Here is a 23,242-nt window from a genome sequence, read left to right as displayed (position 1 = left end):
CGTATGTCATATCAGCATCAGTGGTAAGCAGCTGTTGGTGGGATAGAAAATACAAATGAAAAAGTTGATTGCCAGCATTCGCTATCAGACCTAAGGGGAGGATAGTGGTCTTCAGGAAAGAGCTCTGAACACTTTTTAGAGGTATGCAAATTGAAAAATGGAGGTAAAGGAATGGACTACACTCTTTCATTCTTGTAAGTTGGCATAGTCTAAACCTGCCAAAGTTTCCTAAGAGTGTTTTAGGGGAATCTACTTCTGTTTGAATATCAGGGCTCCTTATCTCAGGAGGTTAATAATTACAATGATTTGTGTACATTCCACATTGCAATAATTTGTGTCCAATAGAAAACAATTCAAAAGTTACAACTGTGTAAGACAATAACAATTTTGATTATGAGTTTCCTTTGTTTCTCAAATCTTCCTTGAACCATGTATATTCTTGTTAATCTCCTGTGTTCCTTTGAAGCAGGATTGTCTTCTTGATATATCTATACTAATGAGTTCTGCAGTATAGGGATATTTGACTGAAATATTTTAGGCTTTTTTTCTGTTTTTAATTTATCTGTTGATAACGATCATAAGGTATTGCTTTAAAATCTAATTGTTTATATGCGAAAGGAGGCATTTGCTTAGGCCTGCCCAGTGCAGTTTAGGTTTGATAACAAATGATTTCTTCTGGTTTCCCACTTGTACATGTTTGTAAATGTTTTTACCAATGTCTTATAAGAATATTAAGAGGCAAGCCTCATCAGCAGTAACTTTCTTCTAACAATTAATGCCTAAAATCTTCCCATATATCCCTGCTTTACCATCAACGCATTCACCTCTACAATTTGAAACTCCACCTTTGATGGGAAAAATGAAGTGATTTTCTAAATAAATTACAGATCACCCATTATTATATATCACAGACAAGGTCCTATAAAAGAACAACGATATATATATATATATATATATATATATATATATATCATTCCAGTTTTAAAAAAATTTGATTTCTTTTCACCAAGGGATGTACACTATTGTTTCTAAATGCATTACAAGCAGTTTTTATTGACAAGATGGATCCAAGGTTCTGAAAAGAACTTTTTCATTCCCAAAGAAATCATTGGTTTGGATTAGGCCCTCTTTTCTATGAAAGCAGCATGCTGGCTCAGTGTCCATTACTATGAAAGTGATGCCCTGGATGAAGACAGCAATTAAACTGGTTACTGAAAGAGAAGCACCACGTACAGTATTTCCCATATGCCACCTGCAGTGGCATGCTAGCCCAGTTCTGGAAACGCAGGTCGATCTTGAAGTCCTGCATGGCATCACTCACCAGCTGCTGAAATGGCAGCTTAAAGATCAGCAGTTTGGTGGACTTCTGGCAGCGCTGGATCTCGCGCAGCACCAAGGTACCAGCACTGGGCTTTGGTTCAGTGAACTTGCTCGCTGACTGCTTCCTATGGCTGCAGCAGAAAGGACCACTACAGGCTGATATTGTCCTATCATACTTTTATGAAGCTGACTGAGCCCTGTTTATCGATCCCTCGCTGAAACTTCCTTTAGGAGCAGATTGAGTAATACGTTGTTTCCAGGTTAGTTCACTTTTTAATACATGTAAGCAAAGAATCATGTAGTCTTTATTTTTTATTTTATTTAATTTTGGGGGTGTTATAAGGAATTGGGCTCACGACTTGTCAGGCAAGTGCTTATGCCACTGAACTGTATCCTTGGCAACCTCATGTAGCCTTGACTGGCTTTTTCAACCCTCATGTGGTCTAAAATTAGCTTTTTCATAACTACATTTTCTTGAAGGGTGATAACCAACAGTTAAAAGTATTACTGCTTATAGAAATGCCCTCTTCTCAACTAAAAAACCCAGCCCTGAAATCTAACTGATCACTTTTCCTTCTTTTTCTTCTACCTTTATTATTTTGGGCTTTATACTTATCTTCAGATTTCATGAGAGTATGAACACTCAACTTACATGTAATTTTGTGTACTGAGATTTATGCGTACATGGTTACACACACAAAGTATTTCTTTGGACGTTATACTTTCACTGCTTTTGATTATATTGCCTAAATCCCACTTTTGTTCTGATATGACTATAGTTGCTTTTCTTTTGAGAATTGTGTGGATGTTAGGAGCTAAGTTTTGCTTTTCTTCTGAAATACTGATGTATGAAAGTTAAAAGTGCCATCCTGGGGCAAAGCTTGATTTTTCAATTCGTGAAAATTCCAAGTGTCAGTAAAACGTCTGGTACACTTCAAAAGCATTGCAGCGCTTTACAGAAAAACTGGGTGGCTCTGAAAAGAGCCTTTGTTTTTCAAGGAATATAGATCACTAGAGCTGCTAAGCTCCTCACTTGCCCTTGGCCTTGTGGTGGCTCTCGGTCTTCTTGGGCAGCAGCACGGCCTGGATGTTGGGCAGCACGCCGCCCTGCGCGATCGTCACCTTGCCCAGCAGCTTGTTGAGCTCCTCGTCGTTGCGGATGGCCAGCTGCAAGTGGCGCGGGATGATGCGCGTCTTCTTGTTGTCGCGCGCCGCGTTGCCCGCCAGCTCCAGGATCTCCGCTGTCAGGTACTCCAGCACCGCCGCCAGGTAGACCGGAGCGCCGGCGCCCACGCGCTCAGCGTAGTTACCCTTGCGGAGCAGGCGGTGCACGCGGCCCACGGGGAACTGCAGCCCGGCGCGGGAGGACCGCGTCTTAGCCTTGGCGCGAGCCTTGCCGCCCTGCTTACCGCGTCCAGACATAGCTGAATCGTAACAGCAAAACAGTAGAAAGGAAAAAAAAAGAATAGGACAGCTTGCTAGCCAGATGACAAGCTATTATACTGCCAATACGGATTGTAAATTGCAACTTTTGATTTGCTAAAAGAAGTCTTGAAATGAGCCAATTACAAAAGAGGATTTAAAAATGCTTAATTTGCATATGACGTATGGACCATGCAAAATTCTCCAATCAGAGTCTAAGTTTTGAAACACCTCGTTTATTTACATAAGCGCCTTGCAACTATATATGCTGTTTTCCATTGTAGCCATACCATTTCTCTTTTCCTTGGTCTCCTGAGTTGTGTTCGTTATGCCTGAGCCAGCGAAGTCGGCGCCTGCCCCCAAGAAGGGCTCCAAGAAAGCCGTCACCAAGGCGCAGAAGAAGGATGGCAAGAAGCGCAAGCGCAGCCGCAAGGAGAGCTACTCGGTCTACGTGTACAAGGTGCTCAAGCAGGTGCACCCCGACACGGGCATCTCGTCCAAGGCCATGGGCATCATGAACTCCTTCGTCAACGACATCTTCGAGCGCATCGCCGGCGAGGCGTCGCGCCTGGCGCACTACAACAAGCGCTCCACCATCACGTCGCGGGAGATCCAGACTGCCGTGCGGCTGCTGCTGCCCGGGGAGCTGGCCAAGCACGCCGTGTCGGAGGGCACCAAGGCTGTCACCAAGTACACCAGCTCCAAGTGAACGCCCCTGGCTGCTGCCTATAACCCAAAGGCTCTTTTCAGAGCCCCTCATTTTTTCAACAAAAAGAATTGTAATACTTTTCTAGCGTTTGACTTTTAAATTTTGAAAGAAAGCAAGCGGTTTAGGTGATTGCATTCACTGTATTTTACAAGTACTTCGGTCTTTATTGTTTTCTCATGGCATTCAGAGTGCTTTGAGTAGTAAAATCTTCCTGCAAATTCATTTTTCACCTCAGTTTTCAAATTATAGCTGAAACCTGAATACTTCTGTGTGGAATGGGTGCAGTGGCCCCAATGAGGTGTTTTATTTCCTGACATATGTTGCACTTAGATTTTCACTTCAAACTTGTGGTCACCAACTAGGATGTTAGCGCTATGTATAATGCAACACAATTGTATTTCTTGTATATATTTTCCATTTTTTTGTGTGTATCCTCTTTGAAAGTTAGGCCAAATTCTTTGTGGCAGTGGAGTATCCCTAGGACTCCTTCCAAAATGATAGTGAACTTAAGAGAAACCGGTCACTTTGTAACCTTGTAAATGGGACCCTGTCACTTACTGGATTGCATTTATTAAAAAGTATTATTCCCTTTTCTCAAGATGATTGTATACTGTAAGTGGGTCACTCAGAAAATCACTGACATGTGATAGAAGTTCCTTTTCAGTGATAAATACTAGTAACTAAATGTATTGGCACACAATTCTCTAGTTTTGACTGGAAAACAGATTGTGCTTTCTGTTGCTTGCTTCGCTGTCTAAAATACTGGCTGGACCGGGAAATATGGGGCATCAGAACCATAGCTGCCTGGGAGCAGTGGAGAGAAGTCAATGTGGACAGCATTGTAGACCTTAATTATTTTCTTTCCTTTTCTCTTCTGTTTTAGTTTGGTCTTTTGTTTGTTTGCTTTTCCCAAGTTGGATATTCTTAGGCTAGAAATGTAGGGAACTGGAAACCAGGAGGTCAAATGGGTGCTCTTATCTGCATCATAGAATTAAAGCTCTCTCCTTCTGGTATTAGTAATTTGTTCCACTTCTTTGGTTTTCTTCGCACACTCCTAGGATCATCCCCATTTTCTCCTCCCAGTGTTCTGATCCCCAGCTGGCCCAGGTTGCCCTCCTGTTTTCTGTATGCTAACCTTCTGATTTTTCTCTGCATTCCCTGGCTTCTACTATTGTCCTTCCTCTCAGAATACTGTAGGTCAGATTTTGTTTTCTGTATGCCAGTATAACTTTTATTAAATTATTTTTATAAAAAATGATGTTTAAGAGTTTCTGTGTTCCTGAGTGGATACTGACTGAAAGAACCAAACCTCTCTTGGTTTATGGGGAACATTGTTACTTTACATATTAATACATGTGGCTATTGAATTTTTTATTCACATTAAGAACTTTGATATTTTTTCTTGCTCTCAAAGAACCAAGTCTCTAAAGCATTTGTCACTGTCAATTTTTGCAGTAGATAAAGCAATTATTTGAAGTGTCATGAGAAGATTGGTAAAGTTTAATGTTGCATACAGGCCTCTAAAACAACAGTGCCTACCCCAGCAGGAGATTTTGGTGAACTTAAAATATTCAGAGATGGATAAGGAGCCTGGGAATTTTGCTCAGTGGTAGAATGCTTGACTGAAATGTTTGAGGCCCTGAATTCAATCTCTCAGTCCTTAAAATACTACCATCACCATTGCTACTGCCGCTACTAAAATGGAGCAGGAATGCAAATAAATCAAGTGTAGGCTATAGTTGTGGGAGAAGATACTCTATTTTAGAAATAATTCCCAAAGCTTTGAAACATTAACTGACTAAAGTGCTTTTGAATTCTATTAAGACATCTTTGAGAACACATAGTGTTGTAACCTAGTTTTAACCACTGTGCCTCATTTTCTGTTCTGTATGCATCTTACTGCCTCCCCCTCCCCTTTCCCCTTCCTATCTTTCTAGGTTAAGTTTCTGTTTCCTGAGAAAGCTGTAAAAGCCTTAGGTGTCTCTCCCCTACCCCTCATCTGACTATCTGTAACAAAATGTGCTGTTCTTTAAGAAATGCTTAACTTCAAGGAAATTACAGGAAGTTCTGTAAGGCCCAAATGCTATCTAACTGAGTCAAAGTTTGCAACATTCCTGTGGTTTTCGGCTTTAAAACCCAACCTTTCTAGCTGTAAGGTGCGCAGTCTCCAAATTGGCTCCTGGAGACTGTGATGCCAGGCCTGGCCTAAAATAAAGCCTTTGCTCCCCAAATTTTAATTTCTTACTTCCTTGGATTTTATTCCAGGGTATGAGCTATCACACATAGCATTAAACATTATAATAGATATTTGTGTTTTGTCATGTAAATGAAGTTTTTTTCTCACATACTGTATTCCTTTCTTACAGTGAGAATATTATTAAATCAACTCTATTGGCATTTTTTCTCAAAAGAATTATAATGCAAGGAATCATTTTAGATAAGTTTATAGTTCATAGAGTTGTCCCATGGAACCCAGGTCCTTTAATGGTGAAGAACCAGCCTCTCACTTCCTGGATCTTTGGATCTTTGTGCCTTTGGTTATGGGAGAGCAGGCTGAAGAATCAGACCTACTTTGCGTCTTTTATGAGTACTAAGGAGAAAGACTGAGTTCAAGCATGCTGACACACTGCAGGTTCCAGAAAAGATTCAACAAAGCTGCGATCCTATTGTTTATCTAGATATGTACCAATGATGATGGGAAGCAGATGAATCCTGTGATATTCTGATTGCTAGTATCTCTGTCTGAGTGAATACAGGGGAAGGTGAGCCAGTCTGAGGGTGAGGAACATCTATGCTGAATGAAAATAGGAGTCATTGGCTCACATGATTTTTAAAATTTAATGGTATCTGTCTTTGTTTTTCATCATCTTAGTTCTTTGGTTAGATATAAAGTATTTTGGGCTGATTCCTACACTTGATGAAAGAATCCAGTCAAGACATGTAGATACTAGATAATGGTAGAATGTTTGTAAAGTACTTTTAGAGAGAGTTACAGCTTCAAGCAAGAATGTAAGCAATGTCAAGTTCCCATCTGCACCAGCTGACAATTTGAATACCTCTATCAGTGGCTAGCTTGGGCCCTTACTTCTAGAAATAACAGAATTTAAACTAAAGCACAATTTTATAGACAAACAAGTTTTAATTGAAAAGTTATAGAGGAGGAGATAGGAAAGGACTCCAGTTTACGTAGCTGGAAGGGCTTTAAGCTGGCATAAGGGTGAGAGAATTGTGGTGTGGCTGAAAAGTTAAGTATGAAATATAAATGACTTTTATTTTAAATATGCAGGGAGAGATCCCCCGACCCTCCGGGGTCAGGCATAGTCTCTGGCGTTGGCAAGCTCTCCGTTGGACACGTGGAGTGGGGGCATACAGGTAGCTTAGGTTTGGGGTGGAGCCTACGGGGCATTACTGATGCGCAGGTAGCCCATTGGTATTTATTTGGTGCCAGAGGCAAATTCCTAGGGGTGGGGAAGATAGAGCCACAGGTAAATTCCTAGGGGTGGGGAAAATGGAGCTCCTTGGTTTTGCCTTCAAGGCTTTACAGGTTACAGTGTCTGGCCTAGGGCAAGATTCTTTCAAAGGGTTTATACTGGCCATCCACAAGGCAGGAGTGCAGCTCTTAAGGATTATCAGGTGGACTGGGTCATGTTGACACTTACAGTACCTCAGTTCTACTGTCATAGTTTCTCAGTCCTGGTGTCGTCATGTTAGAATCTTTAGCCCAGGAGACTGTTTTATTCTCAGATGCTTAGAGGGTCACAACAAGCAGTTTAAGGACAATAACTAAAGACTTGTTAGGCATAGTTGGATGTCCATAGAGATAACCTATCCTGGTATCCTCAGTCTTCACAAAGGTGAGATAATGTAAATTTAGGGCCAATCTTGTTCTTCCAACTTTTAGATAGATCACTACTAAATAACTAATATACCTATCTGTAGAGCTCAGATTTGACCGAAGTTTTATAGCAACAAGAGGGTATAAAATTAAAGTCAAACTTTGTTGTAATTCTGGTGACCTATTGAGCATCTGTAGGTTCAAGTGAAGATTTGTGGTTCATGGCAAAGATGACTTCAAGTCCCTAATTATCCCAGGAGAAAACATAAGTCATGTGTTTAATGAGGAGTGGAAAAGGGCCCATGGCTCTCCTTCCTGTTTCCCCATTCCCTTAGTGAATCCTAACTGTGTGCTTGTTCTTGCATATACAAAATGGGTGCTGTTTACCTACCTTAGGTAAAAGTAGGTCTTTGTTTATTTCTCATGTGGTTGTCTCTATTTAGTTTGTGTGAGCTTTTGAGGTTTTTCTAACCCATCACCAATAGTCCAAAATTTTTATGGTCCCTGAGCCTCATCAGCAACACAATGCTAGGCAGAAAGGAGAAACAAACATGAACTCAGCAATCAGGACAGGTTTACTTGGAATAAACCTGAGAGAGGCTGCTGCTCTGTAGATCAAAGTAGCCACTATTAGAAAGGGGGCTGGGGATTTAGTTCAGCCACATAAGCCCCTGCCTGGCAGCTCCAGGTCCACAGTATCAAAAAAAAAAAAAAAAAAAAAAGACTACGAGGCTTTTTTTTTTTTTTTTTTTTTTTAAGGGTTGTGAGCATAAAGGGTGCCTCTGAGGGGAAAAGTTCAGTGAAAAGCTGTTTTGGCTATCTGTTAGAATTAAGGCTTAAGACTTGCATGGTGTTGTGGTTGTCTGTCAGGAGCAGGGCTGAAGACTGATGGGAATTATTGGATTAAGCTGTGGTTATTGGGCCTAATTAACCCATGATTATACATCTTCAGTAGATATGACAGCATAAAGGGATGGAAGAGGATTGCAGTAGCCTCTAGTTAGCCTAGGAAGGTAGTGGTTGGATTTCTTCATTTAGAGGATGTTACGTTCTTTTAAGCTACATTCTTTTTAGCTTTCCAACCTTCAAGAATCCAGTGATTAAGAAAGTGAAGGAAAAAATCCCATCTTTGCTTTTCAAGTAGCCCCTCTGTTACTAGTCTCCAGGCTGTTAACAACTCTCTGTCTAACACCACGACTTGCAGTGCCTTTTATACATACAAACAATTATTCTTGGGATTCAAGGACGCATGGTGATTATGAAGCTTATCAACATTTTCCTTAGAAGTTACTTTTGAGCTGAAAAATGTCTTATTCTTCTTTTTCATTGTTCAGTGTTTCTTCAGAGGCTTCTGTCACATAAGAAACTTCTGAAGAATAAATTTATTTAAACCACGTGCCAGCCTAAGATTGGAGCCTCTTTAAAGAACCCTGGTTTTTCTCATACCACTGAATTGTAGGTTATGGTAACTAAGAATTGTATATGTTTTGTTCTGGAACTACATGCAGGTGGCCGGTTATTTAGGTAAGATGAAAGAAATAAAGATAGGTTGAAAAGAGAAAAAGAAAATCATAATTAGAAAGTACAACTTCTGCGACCCAATCATGGTTACCAAAAACTATCTCTGTATGAGTCAGTTTAGGCTCCTCTCTCTTACAACACGTCACACTGAATGTTCCTTCAGCATATTGTAAGTTCATGTGTTTCCCTGAGTAAGAGTAGGAATCCGATTCAAATATAAAGGAACAGGTTGAACCTTTTAAAATAATGCTTACATTATCCATCATACTGAGTATATTTGTCACTGATTCTTTTACTTGTAGTGTTGTATTAGCTTCTTATTGGTGATCCAAAATGTATTATGCACTTTGTGGATAAAAGTAATAAAAATTTAAAATTATATAGTTCTGTAAATCTATATGACATAAATCTCACTGGGCTAAGTTCAGAATGTTGTTCTGATTTTAACTCACGAACTGAACACTTAAGATCTATTTTCTTATTTTTCAGATGTTAGAGTTCACTCTCTTTCTCACTTTTGGTCATATTCCATCATTTTCAAAGCCAGCAATCTATGGCCAAAGCATTCGTACACTGCAATTTGTATTATGATCTATTATCTCTCTTATACTAATGAGGACCGTGGGGGTTAAATAGTTATTTGCAAATTATGGTAAAATTTTACTATTAATGTAGGTCAACTGGCAGACTTAATTCAGTGTACAACTTTATTCTTTGTCAGATAAGGTGAAGAAGTCTAGTATCACTTTGGTGACATTATATGTATGTCACTATGGGATACAATAATTTTTAGAACTTGATAGTTACATAATTACAAAATAGTTACATAATTTCTACTCTCGGAAGAGTAGCCAAATAAGAACATGTTTCCTCTTATAACATAGGAGAGTTCAGTAATTCCGTAAATTACAGGCCATGATTATTTTTATTTATGCTAACAAGCAGTTTTTGTTTTTAGTTTTTCTTTTAGTTTTTGCTACTTTTGTTAATTTGAAGTTTATACATGTTCTTGTGTATGTTGTATACACAGTATTTGTTGGACAGAGAGTAAAACATGCAGTGCAGAAACATCTTTTGCCAGGACTGGATTGAAATTCTGAAATATTTTTTATGTAGATAACATTTCTTCAGCATTTCTTACAGGCTGTAAATTTTTTTTTTTTTTTTTTTTTTAAGATAAGGTCTAGTTCTGCAGTTCAGGCTGGACTTTAACTCACTTTGTAGCACAGGCTGGCCTCAAACTCAGTAGTCTTCCTGCCTCAGCCTCCCAAGTGCTGCAGTTACAGGCATGTGACATCACTTGGCTAGTTTATAAATTTAAATAAAATTTGTAATTATCACAAAAACATGTAAGTCTCCATTATGCAATATATACATATATATGACAACAAAGTCAAGGTCTAACTATTTATACTATTTTTCCTTAATTTATCCAGAACAAATTGCAAGATAAACTGATATAAATCATGCATTAAAAAAATCCCAAAATAATTTTTAAATATCTACAAACTGAGTTCCAAGAATTTCCTGAACTTTCCTTAACTGCTGTAATTGTGTCTGACTTGGTACCTGGAAAACTGTAAATGTACCTTCCCAGGAACCAGTTAGTCACTTTGATCTTGTTGCATGTCAGTTGCACTCCTCTCCTTACTTTGGAGGATTTAAAGTAAATTAATTGACTTGAAAGAAATTTTGCCTTTACTAAGAGTATTGTAATTTAGTGGCCCCCAAGGATACAAATAACAAAAGAATTAAGCATATTTACTGAATCCTTTCCATTAAGAAACCAATTAGGTAATACACATGATGCGGCAATGTAAGGATAGTAAGCAGCCAATAGAAAAAAAATGCAAAGGTGGTAACAACTGTTACTATTTGCAAGTAAATGTGATTTATCTATGTGTCACTGTTCCACACAAATGCAAATCTCCATTTTCTGCAAAGTAATTTACTTCAAAAAATAAAAATACAAATAAATGCTTTATCACAAAAAACAGGTAAGTCATCACAACTCTTACAGTGAAAAAGTAGGTGGCTCTGAAAAGAGCCTTTGGGTTGTAGGCAGCTGCCAGATGCTCACTTGGAGCTGGTGTACTTGGTGACAGCCTTGGTGCCCTCCGACACGGCGTGCTTGGCCAGCTCCCCGGGCAGCAGCAGCCGCACGGCCGTCTGGATCTCCCGCGACGTGATGGTGGATCGCTTGTTGTAGTGCGCCAGGCGTGACGCCTCGCCGGCGATGCGCTCAAAAATGTCGTTGACGAAGGAGTTCATGATGCCCATGGCCTTGGACGAGATGCCCGTGTCGGGGTGCACCTGCTTGAGCACCTTGTACACGTAGACCGAGTAGCTCTCTTTTCGGCTGCGCTTGCGCTTCTTGCCATCCTTCTTCTGCGCCTTGGTGACGGCCTTCTTGGAGCCCTTCTTCGGGGCAGGCGCCGACTTCGCTGGCTCAGGCATGTTAACAGACCTGGGACTGAAATACAGATCGAAAAGAAAACTAAGCAGAAACACAAGAAGCAGTATATTTATAGGGCGTCTATGCAAATAAGGCTTCAAGAATATTTAGATTTGATTTGAAAACATACCAGTGACGAAATATATGCAAATTTGGTTTATTCAATCTGCTCTCTTATTGGTTAGCTAGGTAAAGCAGCTGTTAACCAATCAAATGTTGCAGTTTACACTTCCACCTATCAGTATAAGGAGCTTCCTATTGCTTGTAGCTGGACAGTTTTTTCTTTCCTTCTTAGCTGTTTCATCTCTGTTTTTATCTTACAATGTCTGGACGCGGTAAGCAGGGCGGTAAGGCTCGCGCCAAGGCCAAGACGCGGTCCTCCCGCGCCGGGCTCCAGTTTCCTGTCGGCCGCGTGCACCGCCTTCTCCGTAAAGGTAACTATGCCGAACGTGTGGGCGCTGGCGCCCCGGTCTACCTTGCAGCTGTGCTGGAGTACCTGACAGCCGAGATCCTGGAGTTGGCGGGCAACGCAGCGCGCGACAACAAGAAGACACGTATCATCCCGCGTCACCTGCAGCTGGCCATCCGCAATGACGAGGAGCTCAACAAGCTGTTGGGCAAAGTGACGATCGCGCAGGGCGGCGTGCTGCCCAACATCCAGGCAGTGCTGCTGCCCAAGAAGACCGAGAGCCACCACAAGGCTAAGGGCAAGTGAACAGCTTCGCAGCTGTAGTGATCCATGTTCCTGGAAAAAACCAAAGGCTCTTTTCAGAGCCACCCATGTATTCAGTAAAAGGGCGCACATTTTTTTTCCTATTGCAATAGTTAATTTTTGTTTCTAGTGAGCGAAGCAGAAGTTGGAGAAAATGGGGATATGTGCTGTGAATGTCACTCCAGATATCAGGCTGTTTTAATAGCTAATCATGTCTTAGAATGTCTTAGAATGTCTGGACGCGGTAAGCAGGGCGGTAAGGCTGGCGCCAAGGCCAAGACGCGGTCCTCCCGCGCTTTTCGAAGCTTTTTCGAAGTGCAACACAATTAGGATCCAATAACCTTAAGAAAGGTACTGAACAAGGCAAACAGTTGATGACTTAAGTTTTAAGTTTTGCAAGTAGGAATACATTTGAAATACACCTAATGGTGTGACCATATTTGCACAAAAGGTTTACTAGTGAGTCTAATAAACATTTCTAGTGACACATCAAGGCCCTCTTCTATCAGGAATACATCACTAGCCTTAAAAAGGCTGTCCCCTATGTAAAAGTGCTCAGCTTCGCTATGAAAGGACACATGTTCTCTAGGCCATCCGTAATGATATATTTTTCAAAATGTTTCCCAAATGTCTTCAATTTATGTATGCTCTTATGAGGATGCTGTACTTTAATTGAAGGTGTAGTTGGACATTGGATTTATAATTGTTCATTTATAGTTAATGACCATAGGACAGCTATAACATGTTTGAGTTACCAGTTTACAAGTCAATATATTTAATGTGAGGTTACGCTTTCTTTATAAATGTGGCTTAAAAAATCACTTAGCTAATCCCATCACGTGCTCGTTTAAAAAAATGACAACCAACTTTTGGTGCCTGAATTTGAAAATATTTATTTTGCAAGCTATTTTCATTGTAATGACTAGGTAAAATCCCCCTAAGCTTTGTAAAGGAACATCCTAAATAAAATGCATGAGGACTCCTCAAAGGACAAGTTAAAAAACAGCAGTTAAGGGGGAGTGACTACAGAAATATGATTTTTCTTTTTTAAATGCTAGCGAGGTTTAAGTGATCCGGAAGCAAAGGTAGCCACCAATGCTTGTGTTTGGAGCTACAAAGTATCCAATGACAATAAGTCAATTTCTCTTTCTCATTCTCTCTCTCTCTGTCTCTTGGTCTCCCCTCCCCACCCTGTTTCTTTGTCTCTCTGTCTCTCTGCTTGACAAGACTTCTGGAAGTCTCCATTTTGTTATTAGCGTTTTTTGTTAGTGACTTTTTAATGGCTCGCACGAAGCAGACAGCGAGCAAATCCACAGGCGGCAAGGCCCTGCGCAAGTAGCTGGCTACCCACGATGCTCGCAAGAGCGACGTGGCCACCGGCGGCTTGAGGAAGCCGCACTGCTAACCAGCTGGCACCGTGGTGCTGCGCGAAAGATCTGGTACTACCAGGAGTCCACCGAGTTGCTGATCCATAAACTGCCTTTCCAGCGGCTGGTGTGCGAGATCGCGAGGGACTTCAACACCAACCTGAATTCCCAGAGCTTGGCTGTCATGGCGCTGCAGGAGGCTTCCCAGGCCTGACTGGTGGATCTTTTTGAGGACACCAGACTGTCTGCCATCCTGGCCAAGCGGCTCACCATTATGCCAAAGGACCTCCAGCTTGCACCACATTCTTGGGAAAGAGGGCTTAAAGTTTTCTTCTTGAGCTATTGCAGAATTGAACCCAAAGGCTCTTTGCAGAGCCCACTACCTTATAAAAACTGTGTAGTGCTATGGTAGCATTAAAAAGGCAGGCGCTTCACACAGGTATATAGCCTCTGTCCTCGTGAAGATAAAGGAATTAATTAGGTCTGATTTTTGGACTTTTCTGTACTTCCTGTTTTGGCACTGCTTTGGATCCGCTTGACTTTTGTAGGTTTGATTACTTCACTTGTGGGACCTTTGGTTTTATTTTTGCCTCTAGTCCTTTTAGCCTTACCTTCCTTAATCTTTGGGGGACTCTAGGCACTTTATAATCAGCAGTTGAGTATTTTGGGGTTCCTGCTATGAGCTAGTCCATCGCTTTCCTGAGATTCTTGACTGCACTTGCCCAGTTGCCTTGTCCTTTCTTAGCTAGAAATCCTGAATTGAGCTTGAAGGGAGAGGTGCCGTACTTTTAAGTCCCAGCTTGGCAAGGTATTGTCAAGGTTTCCATAGCTTTGAACTTGGCCAGAGAGAAACTTTGCCTCCCTGGGCTGGCAAGGGAAGTGGGGAGGTGGATTCTAAGGTTTGATGTGATGATCTTGAGTGTAATGTGCTGAAAAGTCTTGTTCTTGAGGCATTGCCCCTCCACCAATTTTTTTTTCAATTGCAATATTTCTGCTGGAAACAGCGTAAGTCTTGAAAGATTGTTTCATACATAATTTCAGGGTTTAAGTGACCACCTATCCTCCAAATATAGTTGTTAATGGTGCTGGCTTAAGTGTATGGTCATTTTATGCCATATCCCATCTCACATTCGATGAGCTCTTCTCCTTATTTGAATTCCTACACTGAGATCTTTACTAGCCATTTTAATTTATGTTGTTATTTGCATATCTGTTGTCTTTTAAATCTACCTAGTACATTGTACACACCCCAAAGTATGGAGTTGTGACATCTCTTCCTCCTGTCCTTCTCTCTACAGAATCTCACAGTGCAGTTTGGTCTGGCCTTAACTCATGTGGTCCAAGTTTAAGCTCATCCTGCCTCAGCCACGTGAATGCTGGACTCACAAATGTGCACCACCATGCCAGGTGGGCTGCATGCAGTCATTTATACAAGAGAACGTGTGCAAATATATGAAGGGAGTCTGCTGAACTTGAGCAGCATAAAACTGTGGAATTTAAATTTCTCCCATTGCTGCTTCTTGCTGTCATGGCTGATGCTCAAACGCATCTTTTATTTGCCAGTGGGTTCTGTGCAGCACTACAACTGTACTAGTACTTGATCTTTGTTACTCATTTTAAATGAAAGGAACCATGAAGACATGGAAGAAGTAAAATAAGAAGCTGCTTTTTTTTTTTTTTTTTTTTTTTTTTTGTCTTTTTCCTTTTGATCGGCACCAGGGATCAAACTCACAACTGCCTGCTTGCAAAGCAGGCGCTTGTGCTGCTGAGCTAAATCTCTAGCCCCAAGAAACTGCTTTTAATATAAATCAAAAGCTTTTGATCTCTGAGAGGCCAATATTGTGTTTCTTTTTTAAAGAATTTTAATACTAATAATTGATAGATTTTTCGGCATGGATAAAAAGATAAGAAATATGAAATGAAAGTGGACTTTATTTTAGGAATGTGGAGAGAGACTCCATGACCTCTGAGGTCTGGCTTTGTCTCTGCTGGACACGTGGTGTGGGGGTATACATATAGCTTAGGTTTGGGGTGGTGCCTAAGGAGCATTACTGATGCACAGGTAGCCCACTGGAATTCATTTTGTGCCACAGGTAAATTGCCTAGGGGCAAGATAGAGCCCCTTGGTTCTGCCTCCCAGCCTCCCACCGGTGCATCTGTCCATTCAATCCTTTCAATAATGTAGGCAAATAATTTGTACTCAGTAAACATTTTTAAATTCAGAATAAAGCAACATGACATGTATGAGTGGAAGAAATAGGTCGAGAAAGTCTTTAAGATAAAGACCTAAGGCAGGAAAATGAGCAATTGTTACAGAGAAAGGGTATATACTTCTTATATGCAATGAGGAAGTTTAGGGCCTTCTATTGTCAGAATCAGGTATTTGAAATTTTGATCACTGGGCCATCTCATAAAAGGCTAAATGCCCTTTGATCTTGGAATGTCTTGCACAGTAAACAGATTTCATGGGCTTTGTAATTATGGGACACAGAAGAATGTAGGTAGGGGCAAAATGCCCCTTCATGATAAAATGCGCACTGGCTTTTACCTTCCATGGAACTTTTGGGCACCTTCACATTTTGGAGAAACAAAACAATCTGATAATAAAATGATCTGTAACCAGAGAGAAAGAACATCAGTTGTTATTGAGAAACAATTAACAGATTTACATAGATATAAGTACAACAGAAATTACAAAATTAGGACAGTGTCTCTATACAATGAAGTAGAAGAACGACAACATCTTTTATCTCCTTCACTGCTCAGGGCTACATTTTCTGACAATTTATTATATATCTTGAGTGAGACTATTAAACTAATTCCAAAGATATAGTTAAGTATATCAAGAGGACATTTGTCCTATGACCTTAGAGATATAGACCCATTATTAAAATTGGAAAGTGCTTATAATCTGTATACTATTTTATCGCTGTTTCTAAAAGTTGAGTAAAGACTTAGGCCATTTTTCCAATAAAATTTCATAAAGAATAGTTTTACCCTTTATCATGAGAAAGTCAGGGTCCTTTATCCTTATGTATTGCCTTGAGATTACTGTGACTAACATGATTTTGATCTCTAAGTTGATACTGTTTCTTAATTCTCCTCACTGCACATTTTTGGATGCTAGAATCTTTCAAGTATCTCTGAATCTTCTAGAAGACTTCTTTCCACTTTTCATGCCATGTATTTTTTTTTTTGTATATTTGATGAAGTCTTAGTGCCCCTTTTTGAATGTTTTTTAGCATCTGAAGAAACATACATGGAAGTACAAAAGAAATAAAATTATCATATTGTCAAAATATTTTAAAAAATCAAAGTTGATAAAACACTAACATGGTTTTGTGTTTCTTCATTAATGCATAAAATAACCAAATCTACCGATCTAACACACAATAGTGTGAAAAAGAAGTGATATATTTAAATTATATGTTGAGAATTTGACAAATGAAATTTTATGTGAATAGCATATGTCATGTCACTTACATTGTTTGTTGTCTGTGGAGGACAAGCTGGAGGACAAGCTCCTTAAAAGAAAAGTAATTATCACAATTTTGGGTCAACCTGGCCCTATTCCCATGTATTACTATGCCAAGAGCTGGTTAGGTCTTTTCCTTATTCTTTCAGTTGCCTTTAAGCAGTAAGCACATCGGTCTAGCCAAGGTGCTAAGGTATAGTCTTTGAGATAAGGTGACCGTCAGTGTTATCCTGCCTGGTAGCTCCTAAAAAACTTGTGTGAGCCAGGCTGAAGGGAAAGCCATACTCCAGGATGTTGGTTAAGATCCAGCCTCTAGAAAAGAGGGTATGACTTCCCAGGGCATAAAAGATTACCCATCAGAGCTTAAGCACTGGGCCCAAAACATTGGCTACTACTTCAAATTGTGTTACTCTTTCTGCATATCCTTCTCTCTGCATATTGCAAGGGTGACTTCAGACCTCCTACTTAGCCCAGTTCACAACACCTATGTACTCCCTACTCTTCTCACAGTCATTCATCCTTGAGTTACTCCCTTCTTCACAAATGGATAAAACCTGGGTTAGGCCCTGGATCTAGGCCTTTGTTCCAGTTATCCATCATCCTAGATGTATTTGGAGCCCTTTTTGCTCCCCACAACTACAGATATGCCTTAGTGCCTCTGTTCTCACTATGAGTTATACTGTAAGGGTCAAATTGGAATAACTAGAATTCCAAAAATTTTTCCATGGGATAACAAATATAAACTTCCTGGACCATCACGATGACTGGAAAGGGCTTTCTATAGTTATCTGAATTCAAGCTATATAGAATGTTAAGGTTTGTTTGGGTGTTTATAAAAATGAAGATCAAAATTTTTGTGTATCTGTGTTTCACATTCCTTGAATCCTGAGATACTCTCAGAATAAGAATGCATCAATGGGAAAGTTGCAATGAACTTGGTCTTTCCCATCAATCATGGAGAATACCAGCTTTCTACCCAAAGGACTTAACTTCTTAAGGATGTAATTGTGAAATAAGTACTCTTTTTTTTTTTTTTGGTCAGCGAGGATTGAACTCATGACTTCACACTTGCCAGTCAGTCTTTATGCCGCCGAGCTAAATCTCTACCCATGTATTCATCATTTTGAGGAGTTCTTAAAACGAAGTTTAGCAATGAGGATTATCTCTTAGGAGCATTAGTCTAAAGAAATCAATTTTGCAGGAAGAGGAGCCACAATAGTATCATACAAGATAATAATGTTGGGTTGTTTTTAAAAAGCAATTTATGTAGTATTCTAAAACAATATATGTAAAAACAAATATATAACCTACCCAAGAATACTCAGTGGTCATGCTGAGGATGCTCTTGAAGCTGGATATTATACTACAGGTTGGTTGGGAAGACAACATGTGGTGACAGACACAGAGTTGCATTTGATTAAAGATGACTGTAAGCCTCGAATTCCCCTAACTAGTATCTCTTGCCTTCGTGATTTACCCATGTATAAATCTTCACTGCAGCCCTTAATGCCTTTAGCCGGACTGACCTGTAATTCTGTAACTGTCACATATTTTTACCCCTCATTCTGTTTGGGTGCCAAAGAACTTTGTTAACTACACATACATCAATCAATAAAATAACCTTGGATTCTTAAACAACAAGGACATGAATTGCTTAAACCATATTTCAAGCATGTAATATATGGGATAATAACTTTAACTTTACATACTCTGTGAATTCTGAGGTACTACTACAGGTTCAATCTTCTTTCCTGAAAATATGAATAGGCCAGTTCCAAGCTGCCTCAGGCTCTGCTGTTGCTTCTGCTTCCGCCCCTCTTTGGTTTGAACAGGAAAAAAATGCTCAGACGGGCGGGAAACATGGTTCCCGCCCTTGCGTTTCCTGTTTTCAACCAGGTCCGCAGTGCTACTATAAAATGCTGGTCCATGAGCCCTGAGACACATTGTGCACTTTGCTCAAACACAGCTTGCATAATGTCTGGACGTGGCAAGGGAGGCAAAGGCCTTGGCAAGGGCGGCGCTAAGCGCCACCGTAAGGTGCTGCGCGACAACATCCAGGGTATCACCAAGCCAGCCATCCGTCGCCTAGCCCGCCGTGGTGGCGTCAAACGAATTTCTGGCCTAATCTATGAGGAGACCCGCGGCGTACTCAAGGTCTTCCTGGAGAACGTGATCCGCGACGCCGTCACCTACACGGAGCACGCCAAGCGCAAGACGGTCACCGCCATGGACGTGGTCTACGCGCTCAAGCGCCAGGGACGCACGCTCTACGGCTTCGGCGGCTAAGTCTATCGGCTGGATTTTCTCTTAACAGACTTTAAAAAACGGTCCTTTTCAGGGCCAACTACTTATTTCACTTTTAAAGGGCAGTACACTTGAATTAAGGTAGTAGCCCTTGAGTTTTCCCTCAAGGAGGCGAGTTGCTTAGGTCATAACTGGTGGCTGCACCGTGGTAGTCTCAGCATGCCAAGAATGTTTTGAAACAATTGGTGAACTACATGGAACTTTGAAGGTATGCCTTTCTAAAAACCACATTCCAAGTCCAATCAAAAAGAAACTTGGAAACTGTTAATGTTGATTTTCAGTGGTAAACTCTCTACTGCCACTGGTGAATGATAACTTACTGCCTGGTTAGTCTTTAACTATGAAGGAATACACATTTACAAGTTATGTACTCGGTTCTTTAAACGTATGGTTATTCAGTCAGCACAGTGATGTACTGTTAGAGTAACGGGTGTAAGCCGTCTTGTGTATTCCAAGGTTCTCCCCTCATCGGCATTCATATACGACCGGGCAATACGGCTGCTTTTTGAGCCAAAGTCAACACTTTAAAAAAAACATGTGGCTGATTTCCTAACTTTGAGAGGGACATTCAGTGTCAGATGACTTATCTTTGCATTGCCTCTCCTTTTTCTTCTAGTTCAGGTGTTACAGGCATCTTCAGGGAACCAAGAGTTAAGTGAATGGAGCAAGATTTCCTCATTGATCCCCCAGTAAAGATGCTTTACGGAATCCAAATAAGCACTATGCGCCTATTCCACAACAAGAAGTAACTGTCCTTATAAACGCATGTATCATTGGCTCGGGTGTAGCAGTTTAATTTCACCATACAAGAGGATTTTCTCAGTTTATATTGTAGCCCCTGCCTTGACCTGCCACCTTTTTTAAATAAAGGTGATGATTGATCCTTTTCCTGTTACCTCTTGCACTGTGCTGCAGTGTGGGAAGAACAGGATTGAATTCATTACACGTTAAAAATCAAAGGATACGTTTGCCCTGTGTCTTAAGCGCTGTTGCTTTCACATCACTCTTCTGTTTGGAGAGGAGTTGTTTAATAGATGGATCAAAAAGTCCTTTGAAAAGAATCTGTTTAAAAATAAACACGGACATAAAGCATTTCATTGGGTTTATTTTTGCTCTGAGGCTTGCCCATGCTTTCCTGTCAGCCTGGCATCCGGTGTTTAGAGCAGAGAGAGATAACCCCAGAAATGAAGGATACAGTTGTAGAGCAAGGGCAGACCTAACAATGCTAAAGAACAACTTGCATAAGTTCATTCTGTCACCCTTTGCTGAGTGGTATTAGTCAACCTATATATTCTTGAGTTGGTCACCTCTGCATATTTTATAGTGCAGAAGAAAAGAAAGCCCCATTCCGAGGAAAACGCAGTTCTCAGGTCTAAGGCCCTGAATTGACTGAATCTTACAAGACTGAGAAATAAACCATAAGAAGCAACAAGGAATTGATTTTTAGCCTTTTTAAGGAAGAAGACTGAATTGTGTCCTGATGCTTTGGATTTGTCCTCCATTCAACCACCTTATGTTATTTAATACAATAAATATTAAGTAATTGGTCATTATGCAAGTCATACGTATTAAATTTATAGGAAGCATTCCCAGGATCCCCTGGAAGTTTTGGAATGCTTTGCATGGAAGGGTGCTTGTGACAGTACTATTTCATAGCTTTGGTACTCAGTGGAGTTATTTACTAAATATTTTGTTGACTAGTGCATGTCACAGGATACCCTATGTGTTTAGGCAACTATGATTGCTATGTCTTGTATCTCATGACAATAGCATGACCTAGACAAAAAAGACAGATTTGACCCTGCAAATGTGTAGTGAAGTTTTCAGAGCTACGCTTCTTAAAAAATTTAATCTTTGTAGTCTGTGGCAAGTTGGCACTATTGTGGCATTCATTATATAGGATAACTCTCTTTTCAGGTATAGTTCTTCCCCTTTTTCTCTCACAGCCTTTGTCCACCTCCCACAGGATGCTGCAGGGAGAAAGACTTTGCCAGGTACCAGCTAGCTGCTTTATCTTACCAGCCTCTACATCTCTGAGAAATACTTTGTATTTCATTATTAATTGCCCTGTCTCTGTTCTGTAACAGCTGTACAAAACTATGATACTGTCATTGGTATGGTAAAGGTCTAATAAATGTCAACTATCTTTAATTTGTAAATTTCAATTAATTCATCAGTAAATTGTGTTCTATAAGTAACTACTGATTTTCCCTTCACTATTTCTATCATCTGCTTTATTTCTGTTTCTTTCCAGTTTTTACTCTCATTAATTTCATTCTCCACATTACAGTTAAAACCTTGCTTATAATCTCTGTACTGTGTTAGGTATGACTAAATAGTAATCTGGGTCCGTCTTTTGGCATATTATATACCACATAAGCTGTGTCATGTTAACCCTTGCCCTCATGGTTTTACTCTTTATCCTTGTGACTAGTACCTTGGCACAGAATTCTATTTTTTTTTTTTTTAGCACAATCTCCTTTCTCTAGGATATATATATATATATATTTTTTTTTTTTTTTGAGATAGGGAGGCTACCAATACTTACCTTGCCCTAGCACCTTTAATTTCCTACATTTTGGTTTGTTCCTTTAAATAATTTTCTAGTCCAGAGCATGTCCTTTCACAGCATGCATAAGTCTTTACTAAAAATATCCTGATGAAGTTTCTAACTTGTTTATTGTCTATCTCTCATTAGGATATTTTAACCTAGGATGTCTAAACTCTGTTCATTGCTGTGCCTCACACCTGGCAGAGGAAATAGAACCAATGATCTGCAAATCCCAAACAGAAACTTCCGGGCATTATAGTATTCCCCAAACCCTGGCCCATCATTGTCACTGTTTCTTTAGCTTGAACTTTTGTCACTTTTCAGTGACATTTCCCTGCATTCTGTCCAGTTGCCTGCCATCAAAAGCAAGCTAACCAGGCTAGTCCCTGCTCAGAAGCTTTCTTCAACTTTTTTTTATGACCTATGTAATAAGCGATCTCATTGTTTGGGATATAGTTCTTTCATGATTTTGCAACTTCATCTTTAACACAAGGAAAACAACATATTATGTGTGTGTATGTGTGTGTGTGTGTGTGTGTGTGTGTGTGTGTGTGTGTGTGTGTTGGCAAGAGAGGATTTTGCCTATAAAGACTATTTCTCAGGGAAACATTTTTAGTAAGGCAAATTCCTGGGTCTTACCCTAGACCTAATAGAACAGAAATGCTCTGATTGGGACTAGAGTAGTTCTTTAACAAGTTTTGCAGGTGATTTTTCTCTACAGTGTATTTTGAGTTATTTCACTATATCTTTCGACATGATTCAATGCTTGCCACTAGAATGAGTGAATGATTATTGACCTTTAGTGTCCTGGACACCCCTTTGTGTGTTTGGAATGTTCTAGTGAAATACTACTACCCTTTTTCTCTCTCTAATACATTGTTGGTTTTTCTTAGTTGACCCTTTGTTCCCTGGTTTGTGCTCTAGAGGAGGCATAGTTCTTTCCAGCTTTAGGAATTATTCCCGATTCAGCTACAGCAATTTCTAGGGTTCTAGGACTTTTACAAGTGAATGACTTAGGTCCAGATATAGAGAAAGTTTTCTGGGCCATGAGAATCTTTTACAGTGGATATGTTTCCACACGCTGCGCTTGAAACTGATCAATAAATCAGCTCTGTGTGTGTGTGTGTGTGTGTGTAATGGTGTAAGAGTGTATAATCAGAGGAATTTCAGGAGAAAAAAATTGAAAAGTTCCTAAGCCTATAGGCGTCATGAGTAATTCCAAAAACTGGAAGAGGAAAAAGAAAAAAGAAACAAACAAAGAAATGAACAAAAACAAATAGAAAAAAGACCAAAAATAAGGAAAGGCACATTATTTGGTTTGCAGAGTTAGAGGAGGCCCAGACTTTGCAGTTTGAGGCCATAGAACCATTTGTGATTTTTATAACACCAGTTCGGAGTAGTCACAAAAGTATCAGAGCAGGGGCACACAGGTGATCAGATGTGCCTTTACAATGATCACTGTGACTTAGAAAAAAGTGGATTCATGATAGATTGGAAACTTTCAATGTAACTCACACTAAAATAAAAGTAAGTAGGTAAACTTAAAATACAGTTGCAATTTGGTAACTAAC

General features: G+C 40.1%; 5 protein-coding genes and 1 pseudogene across 5 annotated transcripts; 4 read left to right on the top strand and 2 right to left on the bottom strand.

The window, feature by feature from the left end:
- Positions 1-1,033: 1,033 nt before the first annotated feature.
- Positions 1,034-2,796, bottom strand: LOC111756489 (histone H2A type 1). The gene has a single exon (XM_063259997.1). It carries the CDS (start codon positions 2,740-2,742, stop codon positions 2,350-2,352), a length of 393 nt encoding a protein of 130 aa, XP_063116067.1. The 5' UTR covers positions 2,743-2,796; the 3' UTR covers positions 1,034-2,349.
- Positions 2,797-3,032: 236 nt separating this feature from the next.
- LOC100733033 (histone H2B type 1-C/E/F/G/I) lies at positions 3,033-4,049 on the top strand. The gene has a single exon (XM_003468799.4). It carries the CDS (start codon positions 3,071-3,073, stop codon positions 3,449-3,451), a length of 381 nt encoding a protein of 126 aa, XP_003468847.1. The 5' UTR covers positions 3,033-3,070; the 3' UTR covers positions 3,452-4,049.
- Positions 4,050-10,735: 6,686 nt separating this feature from the next.
- On the bottom strand, positions 10,736-11,319 carry LOC106027457 (histone H2B type 1-C/E/F/G/I). The gene has a single exon (XM_013151438.3). It carries the CDS (start codon positions 11,262-11,264, stop codon positions 10,884-10,886), a length of 381 nt encoding a protein of 126 aa, XP_013006892.1. The 5' UTR covers positions 11,265-11,319; the 3' UTR covers positions 10,736-10,883.
- A 205-nt stretch (positions 11,320-11,524) lies between these two features.
- LOC100732749 (histone H2A type 1) lies at positions 11,525-12,078 on the top strand. The gene has a single exon (XM_003468798.5). It carries the CDS (start codon positions 11,585-11,587, stop codon positions 11,975-11,977), a length of 393 nt encoding a protein of 130 aa, XP_003468846.1. The 5' UTR covers positions 11,525-11,584; the 3' UTR covers positions 11,978-12,078.
- A 132-nt stretch (positions 12,079-12,210) lies between these two features.
- LOC134478521 (histone H3-like) lies at positions 12,211-18,640 on the top strand (annotated as a pseudogene).
- A 106-nt stretch (positions 18,641-18,746) lies between these two features.
- On the top strand, positions 18,747-21,271 carry LOC134478522 (histone H4). The gene is made up of 2 exons (XM_063259995.1): positions 18,747-19,328; positions 19,737-21,271. Exon 1 carries the CDS (start codon positions 18,791-18,793, stop codon positions 19,100-19,102), a length of 312 nt encoding a protein of 103 aa, XP_063116065.1. The 5' UTR covers positions 18,747-18,790; the 3' UTR covers positions 19,103-19,328; positions 19,737-21,271.
- Positions 21,272-23,242: the final 1,971 nt, after the last annotated feature.

This window comes from Cavia porcellus, unplaced genomic scaffold, assembly GCF_034190915.1.
Source record: "Cavia porcellus strain 051 isolate PalLab524CR breed Dunkin Hartley unplaced genomic scaffold, mCavPor4.1 scaffold_13, whole genome shotgun sequence".
Lineage (NCBI taxonomy): Eukaryota > Metazoa > Chordata > Mammalia > Rodentia > Caviidae > Cavia > Cavia porcellus.
Note: the sequence above shows the minus strand (reverse complement) of the source record. Positions and strands in the feature narration are given on the sequence as shown.

Excerpts from the sequence above, each read along its gene's own strand:
- LOC111756489 (XM_063259997.1), bottom strand. The coding sequence starts at position 2,742 with ATGTCTGGACGCGGTAAGCAGGGCGGCAAGGCTCGCGCCAAGGCTAAG.
- LOC106027457 (XM_013151438.3), bottom strand. The coding sequence starts at position 11,264 with ATGCCTGAGCCAGCGAAGTCGGCGCCTGCCCCGAAGAAGGGCTCCAAG.
- LOC100732749 (XM_003468798.5), top strand. The coding sequence starts at position 11,585 with ATGTCTGGACGCGGTAAGCAGGGCGGTAAGGCTCGCGCCAAGGCCAAG.
- LOC100733033 (XM_003468799.4), top strand. The coding sequence starts at position 3,071 with ATGCCTGAGCCAGCGAAGTCGGCGCCTGCCCCCAAGAAGGGCTCCAAG.
- LOC134478522 (XM_063259995.1), top strand. The coding sequence starts at position 18,791 with ATGTCTGGACGTGGCAAGGGAGGCAAAGGCCTTGGCAAGGGCGGCGCT.